General features: G+C 54.8%; 1 protein-coding gene across 2 annotated transcripts in view; it reads left to right on the top strand.

The window, feature by feature from the left end:
- The window catches only part of CRISPLD2 (cysteine rich secretory protein LCCL domain containing 2), a 59,966-nt gene extending 38,867 nt beyond the window's left edge, over positions 1-21,099 (top strand). For both annotated transcript variants that reach the window (XM_047711627.1, XM_047711628.1), the window contains exons 12-15: positions 516-588; positions 2,825-2,900; positions 9,480-9,613; positions 20,480-21,099. In XM_047711627.1, the coding sequence (XP_047567583.1) occupies positions 516-588; positions 2,825-2,900; positions 9,480-9,613; positions 20,480-20,534 (338 nt within the window). In that variant the 3' untranslated portion in view covers positions 20,535-21,099. The remainder of the gene's footprint in view (positions 1-515; positions 589-2,824; positions 2,901-9,479; positions 9,614-20,479) is intronic.
- The last annotated feature ends 695 nt before the right edge of the window (positions 21,100-21,794 follow it).

Here is a 21,794-nt window from a genome sequence, read left to right as displayed (position 1 = left end):
TCTGGCCCTTTGGGAAAGGTTTGCTACACCTGGGGCTAGCTGAGGACATGTGCTCAGAGACCACAGGCAGCCAGTGTAAGAGCCTCTTTCTTACCTCCATTGTTAAAAACAAGTGACTTTGAAGAGGGGCTCTAGGCGGGGAATCAGAAACCCGCTTCCCACCATGTCCCGTGCAGACCTAGGGTAGTCTCTGGCCTTTAGGCCTCTACTTCCTCCTCTGGATAATTAGATTAATACCTGCCATGAGGACCAAGGAGGGGAGCAATGAGAGATGTCGTCGGTTCCGGGGAGCTGTGGACACACTCGGGCCGTGGGGCGTCTCGCCCGTTGAGGGGCCCGAGGTGAGGTGCCTGCGGTGCTAGGCCTCAGCCGCTGCTGGCTTCTCATCCCGCCTCCGTGAGAGGGTCCCATGAGGCCCTAGGACCTGGGGGCCGGCGGGCCATCTCACAGGCTGGAGGCCTGAGACCCAGGCTTGCCAATGACTTGACCGTTTCCCGCCGTGTTCCTCTCCCCAGTGCAGGACGTGGACTGTTATAGCTCCGTCGCTCAGCTCTGCCCGTTCGAGAAGGCGGGGACCCACTGCCCCAGGTAAGGCTCACTGGCCTCTGGTTTTGCAAACACAAGGGCTGAGGGAAGGAGGCATAGGGCTGGGGTGGGGTGTCGTCTCATGCAGCGAAGCATAACCAAGTTCTAGGCGTGGCCCTTTGGTGCGGATGCCCAGGAAACCGACTGCTTTGTGCTCAGGCTTCCAGACCCACTGGACCTCTCCCCGAGACCTCTGGTTCTCCACCATGGCTGTGGGGTGGCAGGGGGCGGGTGGGGTTGGAATTGCCTGAGGGACATCAACAGAATGGATTTCCCAGGCCTCTGCCCAGACCACTGAGATCTGAGTCTCAGGGAGCAGCCCAGCGGGGAATCACCATACTAAAAGCTTCGTGGGGTCCCTTGTCCCCTTTATCCGCCCCTTAGTTCTTGGGCTTCATCTCTGACATTTTCTCTGGGTCACTTGAGAATCGGCTCATGACAGCCCAACTTTTCTGAGGTGTAAATTGCACACGATATAACCCACCCACTGTGAGTGTACAATCTGATGTGTCTCGACAGACGGCCCCATCATGCTGCCACCACCACGATCAAGTGTCCAGCATGCGAGAAAGTTGCCTTAAGTCACCCCTCTCCTTCCACCTCTGCCCCCGTGTCCCTGCCAACCACTGGTCTACGTTCTGTCACTATAATTTTGCTTTTCCCAGCATTTCGCCTAAACAGAGCCGTCCTAGTATGGAGCCTTTCGTGTCTGGCTTCTTTCCCTCTGCGTAATGCTTTTGAGTTTCTTCTGTGCCACGAGCACGTCCGTGGTCTCTTCTCTCCTGTCGCCGTGCGCCGTGCAGGGTTCTAGTCTGTGCCTGGACCACAGTTTGTCTAAAGAGTAGATTTTAAACGTGCCCCCCCCCCCCCCCCCCCCCCCGCCGCCAAACTTTACTGGCTGATTTTTGGAGGGTGATGCAACCGGAAATAAAGTAACATTTGGTAACATCTGCTTCTGACGTACCTAATGGGTCCTCTTGGAGCTGTGACTCCTTCTCTGGGGGCCTTGAGGCCTATGGATTTTCTTATAGACTGACCTTAAACTAACCTGTGGACACCCCCAAGGTATGAGCAGGGAAGAGCCCCAGGAGGGTCTGGTGAGGGAGGAGACACTGAGCGGGGACCCCAGGTCCCCCACTCTGTGGTCCGTGTTCCCTTTGGGGCTTTCTCACAGGCTCCCAAGGCCACAGCCATCACCACGCTGACCCCCTTTGCATGTTCAATCAAGGAGGACAACCTTTTACTGAATATTAAATCATTAACCTAAATCTTAAGCAGAAGCAGAAGGAAGTTATTTCAGAAAACACAAATGAACAACAACAAAGAACTTGACATAGTGCAAGTACAGAAGAGACAGGTTTCTGACCTGCCATTCTAGAAACAGTAGGCAAGAATTTTCTTGTCCAAATTCTTTTTGAGCATCTCACATGCACATCCTCCTCCTCTCTGCCCGCCCTTGTCCCCTCCCCCACGCCTCCAGACTGTTTTAGCTTCTCACTGCCTTTGCCTGGGCTCTCTTCCCTGCCAGAATCCTGTCTCTCTTGGGGCCAGATGGTTTCCGGCCGCCATCTTGGCTCCAGCAACATGTTCCAGATAAAGGCAAAAAAACCTTTTCTTAAATAAAGTTCATGCTTTCCCCCCCCCCCGGTTTGAATATCTCTCACGGCCTAAGACCCACCCATTTCCAGTGTGAGGTGCTCTCCTCATCCTTTCTGCCTACAGCAGGAAGTGGTGACTGACCCAGTGGTGATCTGACCCCTTCGGCCGCAGGTTATCAGTGCCCCCTCCCTGGGATAGTTTGACTCACTGAGGTGAGGGCCCTCCACCCTTTCCTCCCTCACACAGGAAAGTGGCCTTTGACAAAGTCGATTGATTATAATCTCCATAGTGTGCCCATGATATGAACTGGCTGACGCCGGAGAACGGGAGGTACCCTATCTCACAATCCCGTATTCGACTCTCTTATGCATTTATCCTCTTTCGCCGTGTCATTTCTGCGTGTCTCTTTTGTACGTAGTTGGAAAATTCTATATGCGGTGTTTACGAAGAGGGAAAATAGCTTTACCACTGCTAGGGTGGGAAGAGATGTTATTTTTCTTAAAGAGTTAACTGTGTGATAGTTTCCTTTCCCGGGTAAGCCGCTAGATCTTGAAATCCAAATGGGGAAGGCCAGCTGCTTCTCAAGAACTTTTGTCTTCTGCCGATCAGAACCATCACACGCATGTTTCTGGTTTTCCAGGGTTCGGTGTCCAGCACACTGCAAAGACGAGCCATCCTACTGGGCTCCTGTGTTTGGAACTAACATCTATGCAGACGTGAGTATGCCCACTTTTTCAGTGGCCTCCTCTCCAAGCATGCTCAGACCTCAGAAACAATGTTCTAAGGTCTGGATACCAGAAACCCGAGATCTCATTCCCGTGCTTTGATTGAAATTGAGATAAGTTCTTTCTGCGCCCCCGGCCCTGGTTGCCCCGTGTGTGTGGTTGTCTTGGTACTTCCACTGGTGTGTGCGCGTGGTCTTAGGTGCCTGGGGACCTCATCGTGTGCGAATGTTTTCATGGTTCGGTAAATTGAATCGTGCCTCCCCATTCGTGTGCGTTTTTAACGTGAAGGCTCTCAGGTATCACGTATTTAAGCCTTCATTTCTCCAGCTAATTCAGTCATCCTTCCAGCTCTCCTGATGCATTTCTAGAACTGGTCCACTCTAGTCACTGTGTGTCCCCACTTAGCTAAAAGCACACAGAAGGAAATATAAATTACACTAATGACAACTTGTTCATAACCACTCTTACCACACTGCAGTCTGTTCTTCCACATTTCCTTGCTAACTTTAGTAAGGAAGTTTTAGCCTGATTTTTCTGAGTGAATCGTCCAAAACGTAGTCTGTTCCCTCCAGTTACCCGGGGTTAAGACACATGGTGTCCCAAAGGATGGGAATGTGGTCGCAGCCCTGTCCACCAGGCTGTGTGAGCCTCTTGCCAAGTTGTGTACCTCTCTGTAGAATGAGCCCGCGGAGATTTTCTAGTCCAAGGAATCTTTGAGACCTAGCATTTCCTGATTAGATCAGCATCACCCATCCCCAGCTAACATTTTTACTCAGCTTTTTTCCGTCTTCATCTTAATTGTTCTCTCCCACACACCACCACCATCTTTGCCTCCGTCTGCTTCATTGGTTCCAGATTCCTGTAAATCTGAGGTCACTAAGTCAAAGCAGTCTTCATGGCTAACCTTTTTCTCCCCCATCTTTTTCCTTTACTCTTTGAGTCTTTTTCTTCGCAGGAGGCATTCAGCCAAAATTGAGTTTTAAAAGCTTAATGGAGTAAAATATTGTATATCAATTATTAAATGAAATGTTCGAGCCAAACTTTGATTTTAAAACAACTTAAAAATAAAGAGATAGGCCACGTGATTCTAGCCAAATACAGAGAAACAACTAAGCAGCATTGGCAATATTCCTGTCTGATAAAGTGGAATTTAAGGTTAAACATACTGAATGGGACAACACAATTCTTGTGGAATGACACGAAAGGTGCAGTTTGTGAAGGTATGAGATAAAATCTGTATGCACCAAACAACGTAGCAGCTAAACATATAAAGTTGTTTTAAAACTTAGAAATGCAAAGAGGACTTGATGAAAATTAATAATAATGTAAAAATTTTACTATGTTTTAGGTTCTTTAAGAACATCATTTCTAGGTATTGTTGTCCTCCCCTGTTCTGCCTTGCTGGAATGTACCTGTACTCATAATTACACTGATGGGAACAGGCATGGGAGTAGAGACCTATATGTGGTCTTTAACTTGTTCTCCAGGGTTTCGAGCTCTTGGAACCACAGTGCTCAGCCCAGGGCTTGGCACATAATGACTGTTCAGTTAATGTCTGTTGAAGGAATAAATAAATGAAGATACTAAATTAGTTGATGTTTAAATATTAAGCTCTTCCAAAAATAAAGAAGGGAGAAAGAAAGAAAGAGAAAGAGAGGGGAGACAGGGAGAGGAGAGGGGAGGAGTAAGGAGAGAAGGAAGGGAGTTCCGTCCATCTCAAAGGTTCTTTTCTGGGCTCGGTTTCTAGGTCACTCTGTATTCTGGGAAATGATGATGCCTTTTGGAAAATGTCTGTTTAGCTAAGAGATTTATTTTGGGAGAGTTGTCTCCAAATCTTCGAAGGGCCCAATCATGCCACCGTTCCTGCCTGCTCACCGGGAGTGCGTTATTGGCCAGTCCCCTCCCTTCGTGGTGAGCTGCAGGCAGGAGAAGCAGCAGGATGTAGCCCAGAGAGCAAGGTCTGGGTCACAAGGTGCGAGTTAAGACCCGATTGTGAGATGGCGGGTGAGCCTTTCTCCTACTCTGAGCCTTGGGTTTTCTCATCTGTCCTCCCCGACTGACTCCCTCGGTGGCTGGATAAGTTCTCACCCTTGGGCACACACCAGAATCCCCCAGAGGGCTTGTTCTGACAGATTTCTGGGCCCCACCCCAGCCTTTCTGACTCAGTGAGTCTGGAGAAGAGCCAGAGAATCTGCGTTGGTAACGAGTTCCCGGATGACGCTGATGCCGCTGTTCCGGGACGACAGTCCCTGGAGCATTCGCGGTGACAGTGGCAGTGATGATCACGGTGGTGCCACTTGCCTTATCAACTAACGTTTCCTGACTGCCGCAGGCGACAAGCCTGCGTTCAAGCCCTGGCTTGTTGCGTCTTCCAGATAGTTCTCTCCGGCCCTCACAGTCCCATGAGGAATGGTGGACAGCTTGCTGGCTCTGGGGGGTGGCGCGGGGGGCAGTCCTGACTCTGCTGTTTGCCGGCTGAGTGGTTTGGGGCAAATCCCTGAATGTCCCTGAGCCTTGTTCCACTCGTCTGCTAAGAGAGGATAATAATACCCACCTGGCAGGGCTGTTGAGCGATTTCTCCGCCACTGCACAGGAAGCTCCCACAGCAGGGCCTGCCTTGGTGAATGCTTGAAAGTGTTACCTGTGATGATGACCCGCCCTTTGTACTGAGAAAATAAGGGCTCTTGGGGCCAAAACACGTCATTCAAGGCCACCCGGCGGACAAGTGGTGGAGGCGGGACGAGCTCCGGCCTCTCTGAGAGCCGATTTCTGCGGGTGGTAGCTGTTTCTTTGCGTCGCTCGGGGCCTAGGAAGAGAAAGTGGACGGCCTGCGTGTTTATGGAAGCTTCGTGAGGGAGACATGATGAAGAAAGGGCGAGAAAGGGGAAGACGGGTTGCCCAATGCTGCGGTTGCTTGGAGAGGTGTGTGTCGATCACGGACGAGAGCCGAGCCTCTCTCGTGAGAAAGATCTACCGCCCACGTGAGGGTCTCATACTCATGGCTGCAGCTTGACGTTGTCACGGAAAACTTGGATACCACGGGCGTCCAGAAATCCTCCAGGGACAGGAGGCAAAGGACGGTCACAGGATGCAAAACCAGACCACGGCACCTCCTGCCAGCATTTCGGCCCAAGGATGTGCCTCCAGGACAGGGTCTGCGGGCGGTGGGCTCGGGTCCCCCCACCCACCGGCTGCTGCAGCCAAAGCAGCCCCGGGCCTCACGCCCGGTGACTGGGTCAGCGGAGTGAGCTGTGGCCAGAGAGACGGAAGAAGTGCCTGCCGGTGAGAAGAGTGCACGTTCGTGCCCACACAGCTCACCCCCTGCCAACCCGGCGTTTAGAGGAATCCCCAAGTCTCCGTCTCTCTCTGAGGTGGTCGTCCGTGCACTGCTTCCGAATCTTTGGGGGACACAAACCCTTTGAAGGACTGGAAACTTACAGATCCTTTTTCCAGGGGATAATTCAAAAGGCTTCCTCGTCCGGACGAGGTAACCAGCTGTCCCTGCTTCTCTGGGGTTTCCCGAGTTCCGTGCTGACACCAAGGAAGTTGTTGCTGATGTGCCACTCAGGGGCCTCCCTGGTCCCCCAGAGCCCGCTTGGCTAAGGAGCCCTGCCCTTGTCCGTCTATCAAAGAAGAAAGGATGTGTCGGCCCAGAATCATATGTGGCCTTCGGTGACTCTGACAACTCAGTCCCATAAAGTGGGCACTCCGGTTCTCAAGCCCTCGGTGTGGGAGCTCCCCGGGGCTCTCTCGCTCTGCCCGGCCCGCGGCATGGAGCACTTCCCAGGGACCCATCAGGGCAGCCTCTGGTGCTGAGAAGTGATTTTCTTCTGATGCAAAACCAGCAGCTTCTCCGGCAGGACCCAGTTTTGAAGGAAGGGGGCAGGAGCCCACCGCCTGGCGGGGCATCCCTAAGAGGGACTGCCCCAGGCTCCCAACGTGTGAGATTCTGAATCTGTGTGAGATTTCAGATCGGGATTTTCAGAGAGCCCACTTGAATCTGTTCACTCCTGTCTTGGTGTTAAGAACCTGCTTGATGGGTTCCTTGTCCCATTCAAAGGGCAGCTCGGGGTACCTACCCTGTTCTACATTCTGGGTCTGCGGACCGGACCGTGTCCAAAGCCCCGTGTAAGCAGGATCCTACAGGATTCCTCTTTCCCAGCCCACTCTCATCACGAAGGAGGTTCTGGCTGGGTTAATCAATGGTTGGGACCCCCCCATGTACTATGCAAACAGGTGGCCTTGAGGACAGCCAAGTCCAGACACACATGCCCCCCCACCCCGAGTGACCCCCGCCAGGTGGTGTTTGCAAACTTGGGTCCTGGTCTGCAGTGGCCTCGCCTCCACTCCCTGCACAAATCACCACCCCCCCTCTCCCTGCTCGACACACACGGAGTCTGCAGGCTAAGCCAATGAGGGCCGTGGCCCCGGGTCACCAGGTCACTAGGTCTGGCCTGTAGACGTCATTCTGACTCCATCTCTAAGTCGGCAGCTCGCTGAGCTAGAATGAGCTGCTGGCTCGTCAGCTTGACTCATCCTGTTACCGGAGTCTCGGGGGCCGTTCCCCTGGTGACTCTGTTTCCCGAGTATCTGGAAGTCCTCACTTAAGGGACCTAATGGATGTCCCATCAGAAGTGGTATGTGTTTCTTAGGGCTGCTGTGATAAATGAGCACAGACTTAGTAACTTGTTGGCCTTCCTCTCACAGTCTGGAGGTCCAAAGCCCAGCACAGGCCTCCACAGGTACAGGTCAGGCTGTCGGCAGAGTTCCATTCCTTCTGGAGCCCCCCGCACCAGGGGCACCTGTTTTTGTGACTTTCTCACTTTCCAAAAGCCGCCCACAGCCCCTGCCCCCCCATCTGCAAAGCCAGCCCTGTGGCATCTTCAGCTCTGTCTCCCCATCTCTGCCCTGCTGGCCTCCCTCTTAGAAGGACCCTGGGGATGACTCTGGGCTCCTCTCCTCCTCAAAGTCCTTACCTCCGTCCCATGTGCAGGACGTCCTTTGGCCACGGGCGCTCACGTGGTCACAGGCTCAGAGACAGGGATGCGGACTCTCCGGGGGCCCTGCCTCTGGGGACCTCGGATGCACAGACTTTCCCTCAGCTGGACCTCAGCGGGAATCTCGGCTAAGCCGCTGTCGGCGCAGCCCCAGCCAAGTTCTTGGTTCTCACCAAACCCACGCGCTCTGGCCCGTGGAGTGGGAATGGCGGGACTTACCTGTACCATTGGAAGATGAAGTGAGATCCCAGGCCCAAGGCGGTCCACCCGGGGCCGGGACTGGAGAAGCTGGGAGTCCGCCTTCTGTCTGCTAAGGGGGAAGGAGGCTGCTGAGCCCACACACGGATCCGCGCGGCCCTGGCCGCTCACGAGAACCCCCGACCGGTGTTGAAAATGCCAAATCCGGGCTTCCCCCACCACCGCTGCTTCCGGGGGAGGGGGCGGGAAGGCAGGGGGTCAGGTGCCATCACCGGGTGAAGGTGCCGCACAGGGCTCTGGGTTGCAGTGGAGACTGACACCCACAGCCAAGGCCAGGGTTGGGTCTCTACCCCAGGCTGGAGGACGGGGTCACAGACGCGGCTGGAGTGGGTCACCCACGTGGTGCTTCACCTTGAGTGTGCCTCGGTACCCTGGCCCTCATCAGGGGCAACTCTGAGTCAGCCAGTCAGGGTGAGCGAGGACCAGCCCCCCAACATGGGGATTGGTTAATCTCAGACATTCCATCCTGTGGATCCTTTTTCTGATGGCTCCCTAAAGACCCTAGTGAAAATTTAACTCGAGGGTTTGTTAACCCAGGAATTGGACTGCTTGATAACTTTGGAAAACAGCACACCCTGCCCCTACTTAAAAACCAGCAGCTTCCTTGACACTTAGAATAAGCCTAGAACCCCCTGTCGTCCTCACAGCCCTGCGGGATGGACCTCGTTCACCTCTCCCACCTGCCCCGCCACACTCTCCTGATGCGTATTCTAGCCACCTTGGCCCTTTTTCTGTTTCTGGGACATGACAGGTTCACTCTTACCCCAGGACCTTTGCACAGGCTGTCCCCTCTGCCTGGGATGCTCTTCCCAGATGTATTCATAGGCAGTGGCCCATTCTTTTTTCTCACCCAAATTAAATCTCAAATGTCACACCAAGAGCAGTCTTCCCGGATTAACCATCCTGAGTGTCTCCACCCATTCACTTAACCTCATGAGCTGGCTTTATTTTCTTCACAGCCAGAGTTGGTTATGTGTGTATTTGCTTCCTTGTCAGGCTCCCTCAACTGCATGAAGGCCAGGTCTTTATTTTGTTCCCTGCTGAGTTTTCCTACATTTAGCACAGGGTCTGGCACCCAGTAGGTGCTCAGAAAATCCTTGCTGAAGGAATGAATGTGTGTATGAATGAAGGATGCCAGGTCTCTCTGGAGAGACTCCAAAGGAATCAAGGGGGTGATGGGTGTTTCGTAGGGGTAACTTGATCAATGACCCCCACCCCAGCCAGCGTGGCCACCAAGTACTGGTTGGAGGGAGCAGGGCCTCGCCTAGGAGCACAGTGCCCTTGGCGTTGATCCCAGCTCTTCTCGCACTTTCAGAGTTCGAGCATCTGCAAGACGGCCGTGCACGCGGGAGTCATCCAGAACGAGAGCGGGGGTTATGTGGACCTGATGCCCGTGGATAAAAAGAAGGCCTACGTGGGCTCACTCAGGAACGGAGTCCAGTCTGAAAGGTAGGGCTGCGTTCTCCAGCTCTCATCACCCAAGGCCCATCTACAGTGCCCCGGGGGCACCTGGGAGGGAAGCCAGTGTCCTTGACCTTGGGAGGAGGACTCAGGCCGGCTTGTGCTCATTCTCACCAGAATACACAGGACAAGCCTGTTCTTTTCTCTTCCTTTCTGTTTTAAAAGTGAGAACTTTTTTCTATGACATTATATGTTTTTGTAGAAGATTGAGAAGCCTCCCATAAGCCCCCCCAAAAAACAATCATCCATAAGCTGTCACCGTGAGGCTTGTGCTGGGTCTCCTTCCGGTCCTCTTACTTGGCACGGGCGCGAAGAAAACACACGGGATCCAATTATGGTGACTCAGTGGTTCTCTGCAGCTAACGATAGTGTGGTTACGTCCGTCGCAGAAGTAAGAGCGGAGGGCTTGGAGCTCTGCTTCTCACTGGCTTTGTGCCCACCAGCCAGCTGCCTGATTCCTTGTACCTTAGCGTTCTCCCCGTGATACAGGGACAGCGCCGGCCCCGGCCTCACGGAGTGGCTGGAGGGTTGAGCCAGTGGCTGGCTGTAGCTGAGAGCAGCCGCTCTTGGAGTGGACAGTCGAGTACTCTGTGTTTTCACTGATTAGACCATCACGCAGCTCCTAACCCCCCCCACCGCGTCCCTGCTGGTGACCCCACACAGTTGCGTCTGGTGGGCACACTGCACCCCTCTCCTGTTTGGGCAGTTCGTCCAGCACTTTCCCATCCCAGGAGGGGCAGGTGGCGATTGTCCCGTGACGGCCATCCTTGTGGGGGAATGTCAGCACATGCTAGTGCTTATTTCCGGAAATCTCTGGAAATGACATCCCTAGATCAACGACTAAGCAAATGTCTGAGGCTTTGGGTAGACCTTTCCAGAATGTTCTTAAGGGGTCCCAGGGTGGCTTCAGGCTGCCAGTTATCTCCTGGCAGATGCTTCTCAGCCTCACCTGTGTCCTGTTGCCATGGATGTGCCTGACGGGCCTCGAAGACCAGAGACCCAGGCCCCAGTCCCGGGGTTTCCTCTGAGAACCCTGTGACCTCACACAAGGCATCCGGCCTTTCCCGAACCTTGGTTCCTGTGTCTGTGAAATGGGTCTGATGACTCGCCTTCCCCCGGGGCAGACCCCTGTTGGGGGTGTATTTGTTCCTGGGGCTGGTGAGGAAAGGTACACAGACGGCAGGGTGCTTACAGCCCAGATGTTGATTTCCTCGTAGTGCTGGAGGCGGGAAGTCCCTGATCAAGGCGTGGGCTGGGGACACTTCTTCCTGAGGCCTCTCTCCTGGGTGTGTAGACGGCCACCTTCTCCCTGTGTCCTGACCCGGTCCTCCCTCTGTGTGTGTCTATGTCCTCTTTTCCTCCTCTAAGGAGACTGGTCAGGTTGGATTGGGGTTCCCCCTCAAGGCCTCATTTTTAACTTCATTATCCTTTCAAAGATCCTCTCCAAATACGGTCCGTTCTGAGGCATTGGGGGTTGGGGTTTAAATGCAGGAATAGGGTTGGAGGACATGAGTGAGCCCATAATGGAGGGGAGCCCTGAAATTTTTATTTGAAGGGGCTTCTTTCAAAAAGGAGTATAAAATCAAGAACACAAAATGTGCCAGGCCCTGGAAGCTCAGGCTTTCGTGGTCCCCCCCCATACCCCCAGGCTGCCTGGGAGCGTCAGGATGGCACACAGACCCCGCCAGGGGCCCACACAGACACTCTGCCCTGAGCCCTGATGCTGGAGTGGACGGCGTCTGCGTCTTCTCCTTTGGCGTGGGCAACCTTTGTTTGGGAAGAGCTTAATGAAGGGAAATTCCATTGATTTAATGGGAGGGAAATCAGGCAGCTGATTAGTGGAATTTCCTGGCCAGGCTGGAAAGACGTCCCGGACACCACTCTGTTGAGCTCTCTGTACCCCTCGAAGAGGAAACGGTCTTGCTGAGAAACGTGGCAGGCCGGCCTTGGCGCTCACTGCCCGGCTCGTCCCTGGGGCAATGTCAGCGGCTCCCCGAGGGCAGCCACTGGGCTTAATGTGTGGCCCCTCCACGTGGGTGTCTGGGATGGGTCCCCAGGGTGGTTTCTTTCCCACTGTCACCCCCCTGCCCCCCCAAGACCCGTCATTCTTTATCTCTTCCCGAGGGACCTTCCCAGAATTGCCGTCATCATTATAAATATCCTCCAGGCAGCCCTTCCCAGGCCCGGAGTGGCCGATGCCCGCTGTGCTATTCGGGAAGGTTCTAGGGAGTTCCTGCATCTCCAGAGTTGAGATCCTGCTTCCTTTCCTTCTTGGACTCGCTCACTTATGACTCAGTTTTCCCACCCATAAAGGGGAAGGTGAAAACACCTGCCCTGGGGTAGTGGTAAGGTGGTGGGTCTTAGACTGGCCCCCACAGACCGAGCAGAATCCAGGTCAGCCAGGAGCTTGCTAGAAAAGTAGGCTCTCAGGCCCTCCCCAGACCTGCAGAGTCTGAAGTTCCGGGACTGGGCTCTGTGATTTCCATGAACACGACTCCCAGGGTACCTGGTGCACGTCGGACGATGCCGTGAGGCTGGTCGCGTCCCCGGCACACACAGGCACCATGTGGGATTCTGATACTTTGCGATTCGGACTTGTTCTCCTGGAGCCCGGGATGCTGGTATCGGTGGGCGGGGAGACAACAGAGTCCACCCTGCACACACAGAAGGGGGAGGCCATGCCGGGAGGGTGCTCTTGTGGGGTGGGGTCTGATGACATTTGGGACCCTGCTCCCCACTAGGTGTCCTTGGGCAGGCGGTCTCCCCGAGCTTCGGTCCATCCTCTGTCACATGGTCGCTGTGAAGATCATGGAGAGGGTCTGGCCAAGCACCGGCCGGCGGCTCACCGTACATGCCCCGTGAACCCGGGGCCCTCGTACCTATGGTATCACTTAGAAGTCTGTTGCTCACCTCGGTGCCATGGTTCCTGCACGTAGGGCCAAGTGACTTGTGCGTAAGAAATTGGCTGTGTGGATGGTCTTTCGGGACAAGGGGAGCACCTTGTGGGAAGTCACTCTTCCATCCGTGCATCCGTCCTTCCGATGCGCCCTCACCCGTCAGGGGTCGAACGCTTGGCGAGCCGGTGTGATGTCCCAGGCACTGGGATCCAGCAGGGAACATGCGGCTTGATCTCTGCCCACGAGGGCCGTGTCATCCGGTGGGGCAGAGATGGCAGGAGGAAGGACCAGTGCAGTCGCAGGGGCCCGGGCGTCACTGTTCTGGAGGGAGGGCAGGCAGCTGAGCCCATGAAGCAGGGCCCCGTCTCACTGTCTGGAGGATCCGGCTGCGCCCCACGGCCCCTCGTTGACATGGGACCTCCGCAGCCCTCCGCACAGAGACCAGGACTGGGAAACCTCCCCAGAGCCTGTTCCCATTAGGGGCTGCGGGAACCAAGCCTGGGGCTGGAGGGTGGCTCTGTCCCCAACGGCTGCTGGTTCCCGGGAGTGGTCCCAGGGAGTCCCCAGGGAGTCGCGGATGCTGGACACTCTGGGACTGGGCACTGCGAACTTCATGCCCCTTCAGGGACGCCTCTGGTCGAGCAAGGAAGCAGAGGCCTCCTGAGCAGAATTCTCGGCACCTGGGCCAGAAGTCAGTCTGGCTGCAAAGTAGCTTTGGTGTAGCAGTGGTCTTTTTCTAGAAGAGGATTTCCTGAGAGTTTTGAAAGACACGTATGCAGAACTGAGAACCTGTGGGAGGACAGGAGTCTTCTGTCTCACACACATGTCCACCAAGGATTCGCAGAGGAAAGGAGAGGTGTCAGGAAGGGCTCTCGACATTGGGACCAGGGTGTGCTGGAATGTTCTCGTAAAGAAGCTGGATATCTGGGTGAATATCGGTTCAGGAATTTTTCCTAGACCAGGACCGTTTTTTTAAAAGCCCGATTTCACAAGGAGATTGGGAAACACACCGGTGCTGACAGATAGCATTCTTGGCCACTTGGTTTTAACAAACATAACCCGTACACAGAGGTGGATGGTCTATATGTGGAAGGACTTTCATCTAAAAATGAGTGTCACATTTGTGGGCAGCGTCTTTGTGCCAGGCCCTGACCTCCTGGGGCATGTCCAGCACACGCTTAACCAAAAGCCACACAGGGTTCTAAAGTTTCTAGTAGACACAGTAACAAGTAAAAAGGACAATTTAGAATATATTTGATTGAATGCATTGTATCAAAAATACCATTTTAATGTCAATTAATAGAAAGTCATTGATAAGAAATAGGCACTTTTAAAAATAAGATCTTGGAGCTCTACCCTGTATGACACACATCCAGCATCTCAGTCTGGGCGAGTCCCATCTCACGTGCCCAGTAGCCACTGTGACTGGTCGACTGCTCTGCTGGGCAGCTCAGCCCTAGGACTCGGAAGGGTTGGGTGTCTGAAAATCCCTCAGTGAATCCAGAAACTCTGAGAAGCAGACACCATTAAGCTGTTGTTTCCGGATGTCACGAGCTCCTCCCTCTCCCCCAAGCTGGCTGGACCAAGACTGGGTGTCGGGTTCCCACTGCTGGGCAAATGGATGTGTTTCCCCCTCCCTACCCTCCAAGATCTGTATGCACAGTAGCTCATCAAATCCTCCCAGCAGCCCCATGAAGTGGGGACTCCAGTTATCCCCACTATATCAGGAAGGAAAGGGAGGCCCAGAGAGGTTGAGTGACTTGTTCAAGGTCACTGGCCAGCAAGCCCCAGAGCCATGACTGAATCAGGCCACTGACCCCCATACCCGTTCTCTTCACCAGCACATGTGATCCCTGAGCCTGGGGCACAGGCCCTGCCCAGGAGGGGTTGGGCGAGCCTTCAGGTCAAGGGCGCACTTGTTTTTACCTTTAAAAGTTTTTTTTTTTTTTAAAGATTTTATTTATTTATTTGACAGACAGATCATAAGTAGGCAGAGAGGCAGGCAGAGAGAGAGGAGGAAGCAGGCTCCCCGCTGAGCAGAGAGCCCGATGTGGGGCTCGATCCCAGGACCTTGGGATCATGACCTGAGCTGAAGGCAGAGGCTTTAAGCCGCTGAGTCACCCAGGCGCCCCTATCTTTAAAAGTTTATATTAGAAAAGAAATACATACTTACTATTTAAGTAATAAGTCTTAGGGGTAGAAAACCAGAGTCCTGCACAGGTGCCCTGCTAACCTCTGTTACTTGCTCATTTGTAGCTTTTCAGGCCTTCTGCCCCAGGGCACATACAACCCATACAAAATCAAGACAGAGATCATATACCACACACTGTTCTGAAACTCTTTTCCCGAAAGAATATTTTTATATTTCACACAATAAGAGGAAGACTTGTGACAGGGTTTGGGCTTCTGTGGGGATAGTGCCTTTGTCACTGTGTGTGGACCCACCGTGTGCCAAGCACACGGTCCTTTCCCGGAGGGGCAATTGGGATTCAAACAGCATAGGAAGGACTGTTTGCAGCTCCCACTGACTGAGTGCACCGACCTGGGGTTGTTGGCACAGGCTTGCGTACGCCTCCCGCTGTCCCTAAGGACCGGATGCTTTCACAGGCCCTGTTCTGCAGATGGGAGAACGGGCTCAGAGAGCGGGACTAACCCAGGTCCTAGGGATAAGGTCTGAAGCTGCATCTGTCTGACTCTCGAGTTTTCCTGGAAGATCTCTAAACAGATGAGACTCTGGGAGAACAGGGTTCGGATCTTTAAAATAAACCAACAAAATATCTACACTGCATACAAACACCTACACGCATATACGTCTATACATATCAATACGCATACGGACACGTATACGAAGAAATGATATTTCTTCATAATTAAAAAGAAATTGCACCCTGAAAAAGCTAGGAGGGCCGTCGTGTGTTCCTTTCCCGCAGTCCATCTGACGCTGGGTTCTGTGACTCCATGGGGTCAGCTGCCGGCTTGTGGGCAAGCCCACGGTCCCTCCTGGGACAGCCCACCCCGTGCCGAGAACGGCGTGTCATGCTGTCCTTGCAGTCTGGGTGGCCTGGTGCCAAAGGGCCATCGGTCCCTGCCTGAATGACCTCCATCCGCTGCTCCAGGATGCAGTCCGATGTTTGGGGCTCCTTGAGGGCCTACAACCTCCCCCGCCCCCTGGGGACCTGGGGTGGGCCGATGTCACCCTCGGAGATGGTCAGCCACAGCCTGACTGCTCAGGATAATGGTTAGGGGCCTCGACACACTTGGGTCCTCATCCCAGCTGCACCCGGAACAAGGTGTTCCATTTGGGGCAAATCGCGTATTACTCAGAGCCTTGGTTCCCTTTCTATAAGTGACGAAAACCTTAGAGATCCTATGGGGTGCCCGTGAGAGGTGCACGGGGCGAGCTTATGTAAGGACCCAGGCGGCATCCCGCGGGCAGCAGGGGTGGGCAGAGCTGCCGGCTCCCAGGGGTGCGTTCTGCTTCTCCCCAGCCTTTCTGGACGTCTTGTGGGCTCTCTCTTCCTCCATTCCTTCCTATTCTTCTTCTTCAAATTAGAGAAACCTCCATAAATCATTTTAATTTTAAAATAATTTTAAGGAATTCATTTTAAGCGATTAAAATCTTAATTTAAGACATTTTAAGAAAATAATTTCAAGATGTAATTGCCAGTTATTTAAGAAAATAATTTCAAAATAATTTCAGATTTCAATTACTGTCACTGAAAATCCCACAGCGAGTGTCAGCAGCGTTCCCGTGTGTTTCCTTCCGGATTTTTTTCTGTTCACAAACCCCTTCTTTCTTGTTTTTGTTTTACCCGAAACGGATCAGACTCCCTGTATTGCGAGGGTAACTGTTTTTTTTCAGTCAGTAACCGTTTGAATGTGCTCCCAAGCCACGTGCCACATAGCCACGCCATCATTTCCGTGGCTGCACCCTCTTCCCTTGTGTGGACAGACCGCCCCTGGACAGACATCCAGGCTGTTTCCTTTCACTTTGCTGCGATAAACAACACAGCAGAGAACATCTTTGCACCAGCCTGTGTGCTTTCCCGACAGTTTCTTAAGAGAACTTCCTTCCGGTAGATGGTCGCAGGGACAGATCATGTCTCTCTGAGGGGTTAGGCTTCTTCCATGGCCAGAATGAAAGCCCCTCCCCTCCCCACGCAAGGTCACAGCTGATGTGATCCTTGCCCATCTCTCTACCCTCTTGACACGCTGTCCCTCTTCATGACCCTTCGCTCGCTGGCCTCTCTGTTCTGGGGACGCGTTGAGACGAGCGCCTTTGCACCCTCTATCACCTGACCCTGGATCCCCACCCCCATCTGCCATGTATTCCTGTGATGGGGGTCCCCTTGTCACTCAGCCTATCACACAGCTGCTGCCTCCCCTGGCCTGCTCCATTCCTATCACCCTGCGTCCCTCACCCCTGCCCTGCACCGGTCTCCTTATTCTGAGCCTCACCCCTGCCCTGCTCTGGTCCCATCACCCTGCGTCCCTCACCCCTGCTCTGCTCTGATCCGATCCCACCACCCTACGTCCCTCCTCCCTGCCGGGCTCTGGTCTCCTTATTCTGAGCCTCACCCCTGCGCTGCTCCGCTCCCATTATTCTGAGCCTCACCCCTGCGCTGCTCCGCTCCCATTTCCTGGTGCGGTTTTGCTCCCAGGACCCCTCACTCTCTGAGATGATCTCTTTGCCACGTTTAGCTTCACTTGCCACCCCCGGTTCTTGCTCGTGAAAAGAAGGAACCTCAGCAGTTCTGTTAGCCCCACAGCCCCCCACACGGCCAGTGCCCCGCATGTAGTAGGTGCTCAGCTGCACGCTGGCCGAATGACGGACACGTTGCTGAGTTCAGAGATGTGTTCAGAGCGCACGGAGAGATTTTTCCCAGTACTTTTTCTGAAAGTTCTTGAAACCCTTTATTAAAATGGCCAATACCTTTTAAGAAAATTGTCCAGACGTGCTGTGCCAACTGACGCTCCCTTCTGCTGTGTGTGGGAGTTACAATGAGCCCAAGGAGGGCATTGGGACCAGAGGGTGAGGCTTCAGAACGGACGGTGGGAAGGCTGGCTTCCAGCTGAGCAGTCACACCCCCTCCCTGTCAAACACGCAGGGCCAAGGACTCAGCCAGCCGGACTGGGGCTTGGTCAGTGTTTGAGGCAGAGACGAGTGGGAACCCACCCGAAGGCTTTTTGGAGTAGCCTGAACCAGAGGGATTCTCTGCCTGACCTAGGGGAGGAGCCCGACACGCGTCACACGGGCACCCTCAGTGGCGTCTCTCGCTGGTTGATGTATTAAGAAATAGACACCCCAGTCAGCAGGTCTGCTTTTGCCTCCGAGGTGGATCGGCTCCTCGACAGGGGTGCTCTGCAGGTACCGGGCCCTTGTCCGGACGACAGCCTGCATGGCCCTCTTGTCCCGGGGTTTTTGGGGCCCTGTGGTGGGGAGACACGTCATCGATAGGACAGTAGTAGCCAGAGACACAGACCTTGCTGTTCTTCCCAGCGCGGCTGGTCCACCAGGAGGACTGGCCGAGAACCTGGTGGCTCTGGCTGGTTCTCCCAGGCTGTTCATTTGGGCAGAGGATCTGGGGAAGTCGTGCAGCCCAGAGGCCTGAGGAGGGCCCTGGAACCTGAGCTTTCCAGAAATCAGCAGGGCAGCCGGGTAACCCCAGCCCCAGCATGGCCACGCTCTCCGTCTGGTGGGAACTGCTGGCCTGGAGGCCGGCGGCCCAGCGTTCTGGTCTGTCTGGATGCCTGGCTTTTGCTCACAGCCCCATCTTGCCAAGGGCTCCCATCAGATACCCGTTTTGAAAGTTCAGTCCCAGGGTAGCCAAGAACATAGCACTGCCATGGGGAGAGGGAAAAACAACCAGGAATTCCAAGCAGCCGCTTCCCGAGGACTGCCGCCCTTCCCAAGCAGTCGGAGAGGGCAAAGGCCATCTGTCTGGTCCGGCAGTTTCAGCTGGAGGGGAGACTCCACAGGAAATCAAGCTTAAACCACGGCTCGGCTGTGAATCTTATGCTCCAACTCATTCATAATGAGCAGAAGGCAAGTTAAAACCCCATGTGGATGCCGTGCCCTACTTTTGAATGGCTGAGCACCGAAAGCCGATGAGCACGCCGGGTTGGCGCGCGTGTGGGCTGGACCGGCCGCCTCACCTGCTGTGGATGGGGCTTGTCTTTGGGGGGGGGGGGTCTCCGCAGAGGGCAGTCTGGCAGGCCGTCCAGATCGCAGATGCAGATGTGTGTCCTGCTATCCGCCATCCTGCCCCCTGGAGCCGATCTGTAGGAGCTCTCGTACGCGTGTGGACAGGACAAGGCTGGGCTCTGTGGCATTGTGTGCAAGAACAAAATATTAGGGGCTCTTAGAGCTCCGTGAATAGGGGCCCAGTTAGGTCTGTTGGAATACTTCCATAGGGTATCATGCCACTGAATTCAGAGCATGGGCAAGCTCTTCGTGTCCCACAAGCTATGGGACTTGCCACGGGGGCTGGCGAGGACGCAAAGCCCCCCACAGCCCCCCACATGCAGCCGGCAGGGAGGAGGTAAGATGGGGCAGCTGCTGGAAACATTTTGGCAGCTTTTACAAAAGGCAAGCATACATTTCACCTCTGGACCTAGCTGTGCCGCTGTATATCCAATAGAAAATTGTGTCCATATGGGCGCACGTCCACGAACGTTCCCAGAGCATTTCTCGTCGACGCCCAAAGTGGAGAGAGTCTACGTATCCATCAGCTGGGGAACCGGCACGGAAAACGTGGCCTCTCCCTAGGATGGACTATGATTCAGCCATAAAAAAGGAGGCAAGTACAGGTCACGCTGCTGTGTGGGGTGAGCCTCGGAACCCCTCTTCCGAGCCAAAGCAGCCAGGTGCTCAGGACACGTAGTGTGCGGTCCCAAGCACGTGACACGTCCAGGACAGGCAGATCTGCACAGGCAGAAGTCGCCGGAGCCAGTGGGAGGGGAACAGATTAAACCTGGGCGTGAGCGATCTTTCAGGGTGATTATAATCCTCCGGAACTGCTTTGTGGCGGTGATTGCATAACCCTATAAAATTTCTCAGAATTGCCGGAGCGTACACGTACACGGGGGTGCACTTCATGGCGTGTTATACGTCAGGGCTGCTGGGGTTTCTCAATGTGTAGATACACGTGTGTGTATTAGAGAGTGCACCCACGCTGCGGGGAGGGGCAGAGGGAGAGAGTCTCATGCAGACTCTGTGCTCAGCCTGGAGCCCGACACGGGGCTCGATCCCACAACCCTGAGATCCTGACCCGAGCCAAAATCAAGCGTTGGCCCCCGGACCGACGGAACCACCCAGGCGCCCCATCAGTAGATCTGGGTTCTTTTGTTTGTTTGGTTTTTTTCTTCTAAAGGCTTCAGTTCGCTGAAGGATTTAACCCCTGCCTGGAGAGGGGCTGTTACTAGCTGTATGACCTTGGCTGAGTCCTTGCCATCTACTGCGTCTGTTTCCTCACCCGCGAAACAAGGTCGCTAACGCACCCACCTCTCGGGGAAGCAAGGAGGCGCATACACAGTGCTTTGCGCGGTGCTCGGTGTCTGGGCCTCGTCGGCATGCTCTGTTTCAGTAACCACGGCTTAGGCGTCACGGTTACGATGCCATCCTACCGGCCGGTCAGCCAGATGGCCGTCCCAGTGGAGGTCGGCAGGTGATGCCAACCCCAGGCAGAGGTCTCAGAGGGTACACCCGGTTCAGAGATACTGGGGCTGGCGGATCGTGGTGTTCAAAGAAAAGAACTTCACAACCCTGCCTGACCTAGGTTCAGACCCAGGCCCTTTTGCACAGAGAGTGGAACTTGCCAGGTGTGCCTGGCCCGGGGCAGGAGCTATGTTTCCAGCAGCTGCTGGAATCCCTGGCGGGGATGGGGCACCCCGCTCTCCCTTCTCCGAGTGAGATCTCCCGATCTTTCAGTAACGTGCCCTCTGCCTTCTCTTGCAGCCTGAGGACCCCGCGTGACGGAAAGGCCTTCCGGATCTTTGCTGTCAGGCAGTGAATGTCCAGTGCCGGGGAGAAGGGGGCGTGCGTCTTCAAGAGGGCTTCCGAGTTTTGCTTTTTATTTTTATTTTGTCATTTTGGGGGGCGGGGGGTTGGGCTGGGGATATAGAGAGGCAGGAAACTTCCTTTGAATGGCGTTCAGTGTCACACCCATTGTGCCTTTGTCTCAAACCACATGGAGAAGCAGCCTCCTGGGGTCCCGGCCAGACAGCTGGTGACTGGTCCTGCTGGGGCCGGGGGTCTCCATCTGTGTGCCCTCTCCTCACGGACGGTCACCGAGGCGTTCCTCCCCGGTGCTTCTCGGTGGGCAGGGAGAGGGTTCCAGGCCCACAGAGATGGCAGGACTCGGAGCTCACGCCCGGGGGAGGCACGCAGGGGTGGGAAGAGGCAGAGTGAGCGCCAGAAAGGCGAGTTTCAGGAATGGAGTAGAAGGTGGTTATTTAAAAACTTTGAAAACACAGTCCGTCCCTACCGATGGAGAAAAATGGGTGTGACGTTTGCTGGTCAGACACATGGGCTGGAACCAGGAGGGCTGGGGGAGCGAGGCCTGGGCCCTGCCCTGGCCCCCCCCGCCCCCCCCCCCCCCCCCCCCCCCCCCCCCCCCGTCCGTGCCGGCACCCCGCCTCCCGCGGGCTGGTTCTGTACGCGGCAGTGCTGGCTTCCTTAGAGCTCCTTAGTAACTCCCGAGATGTATCTCTTGTCTTCATCCTTCCTTTTGTCCACGTGGCCCGTCTGTCTGCTGCCGTGACCTTTGGTCTCCTTGAGGACAAATCAACCAGGATCCTTTCTCTGCCCCATCCCTCCCCCTGTGGCTCCTGGCCCAGCCCAGACTGGGTTATGCATCACCTTCCCCGCCAGGGTCTTTGCTTTGCGAGAGGTTCTGTTGGCAAACCAGCGCCCCCTCCCCAGCTTGTTTTTTTTTCTCCAACTCACGGTTTCTGTTGGTTCCACTGAGGCATCTGTGAACAGCCAAAGGAGGGCTGTTTTCTTGCTGCTTTCCGAAAGCAGTGGTGGACTATGCGGTCCCCCTGCATCGGCTGACCTAGTTTCTAGCCACGGGGGGGGGGGGGGGGGGGGGGGGGGGGGGGGGGGGGGGGGGGGATTCCTGAGTACATTCCTCGCCCAGGTTAGCAGCTCTGGGAAGAGGAACCGTTTGTGGTTATGAAACCCTCCTGCGGTGTAATAGCAGGAGACAGAAACACTCTGGAAGGGTTTCTCTTCCTGTTTTTGTGGAACATGTCTTGCCAAACGGCTCCGA

Source organism: Lutra lutra, chromosome 17 (assembly GCF_902655055.1).
Source record: "Lutra lutra chromosome 17, mLutLut1.2, whole genome shotgun sequence".
Lineage (NCBI taxonomy): Eukaryota > Metazoa > Chordata > Mammalia > Carnivora > Mustelidae > Lutra > Lutra lutra.
Note: the sequence above shows the minus strand (reverse complement) of the source record. Positions and strands in the feature narration are given on the sequence as shown.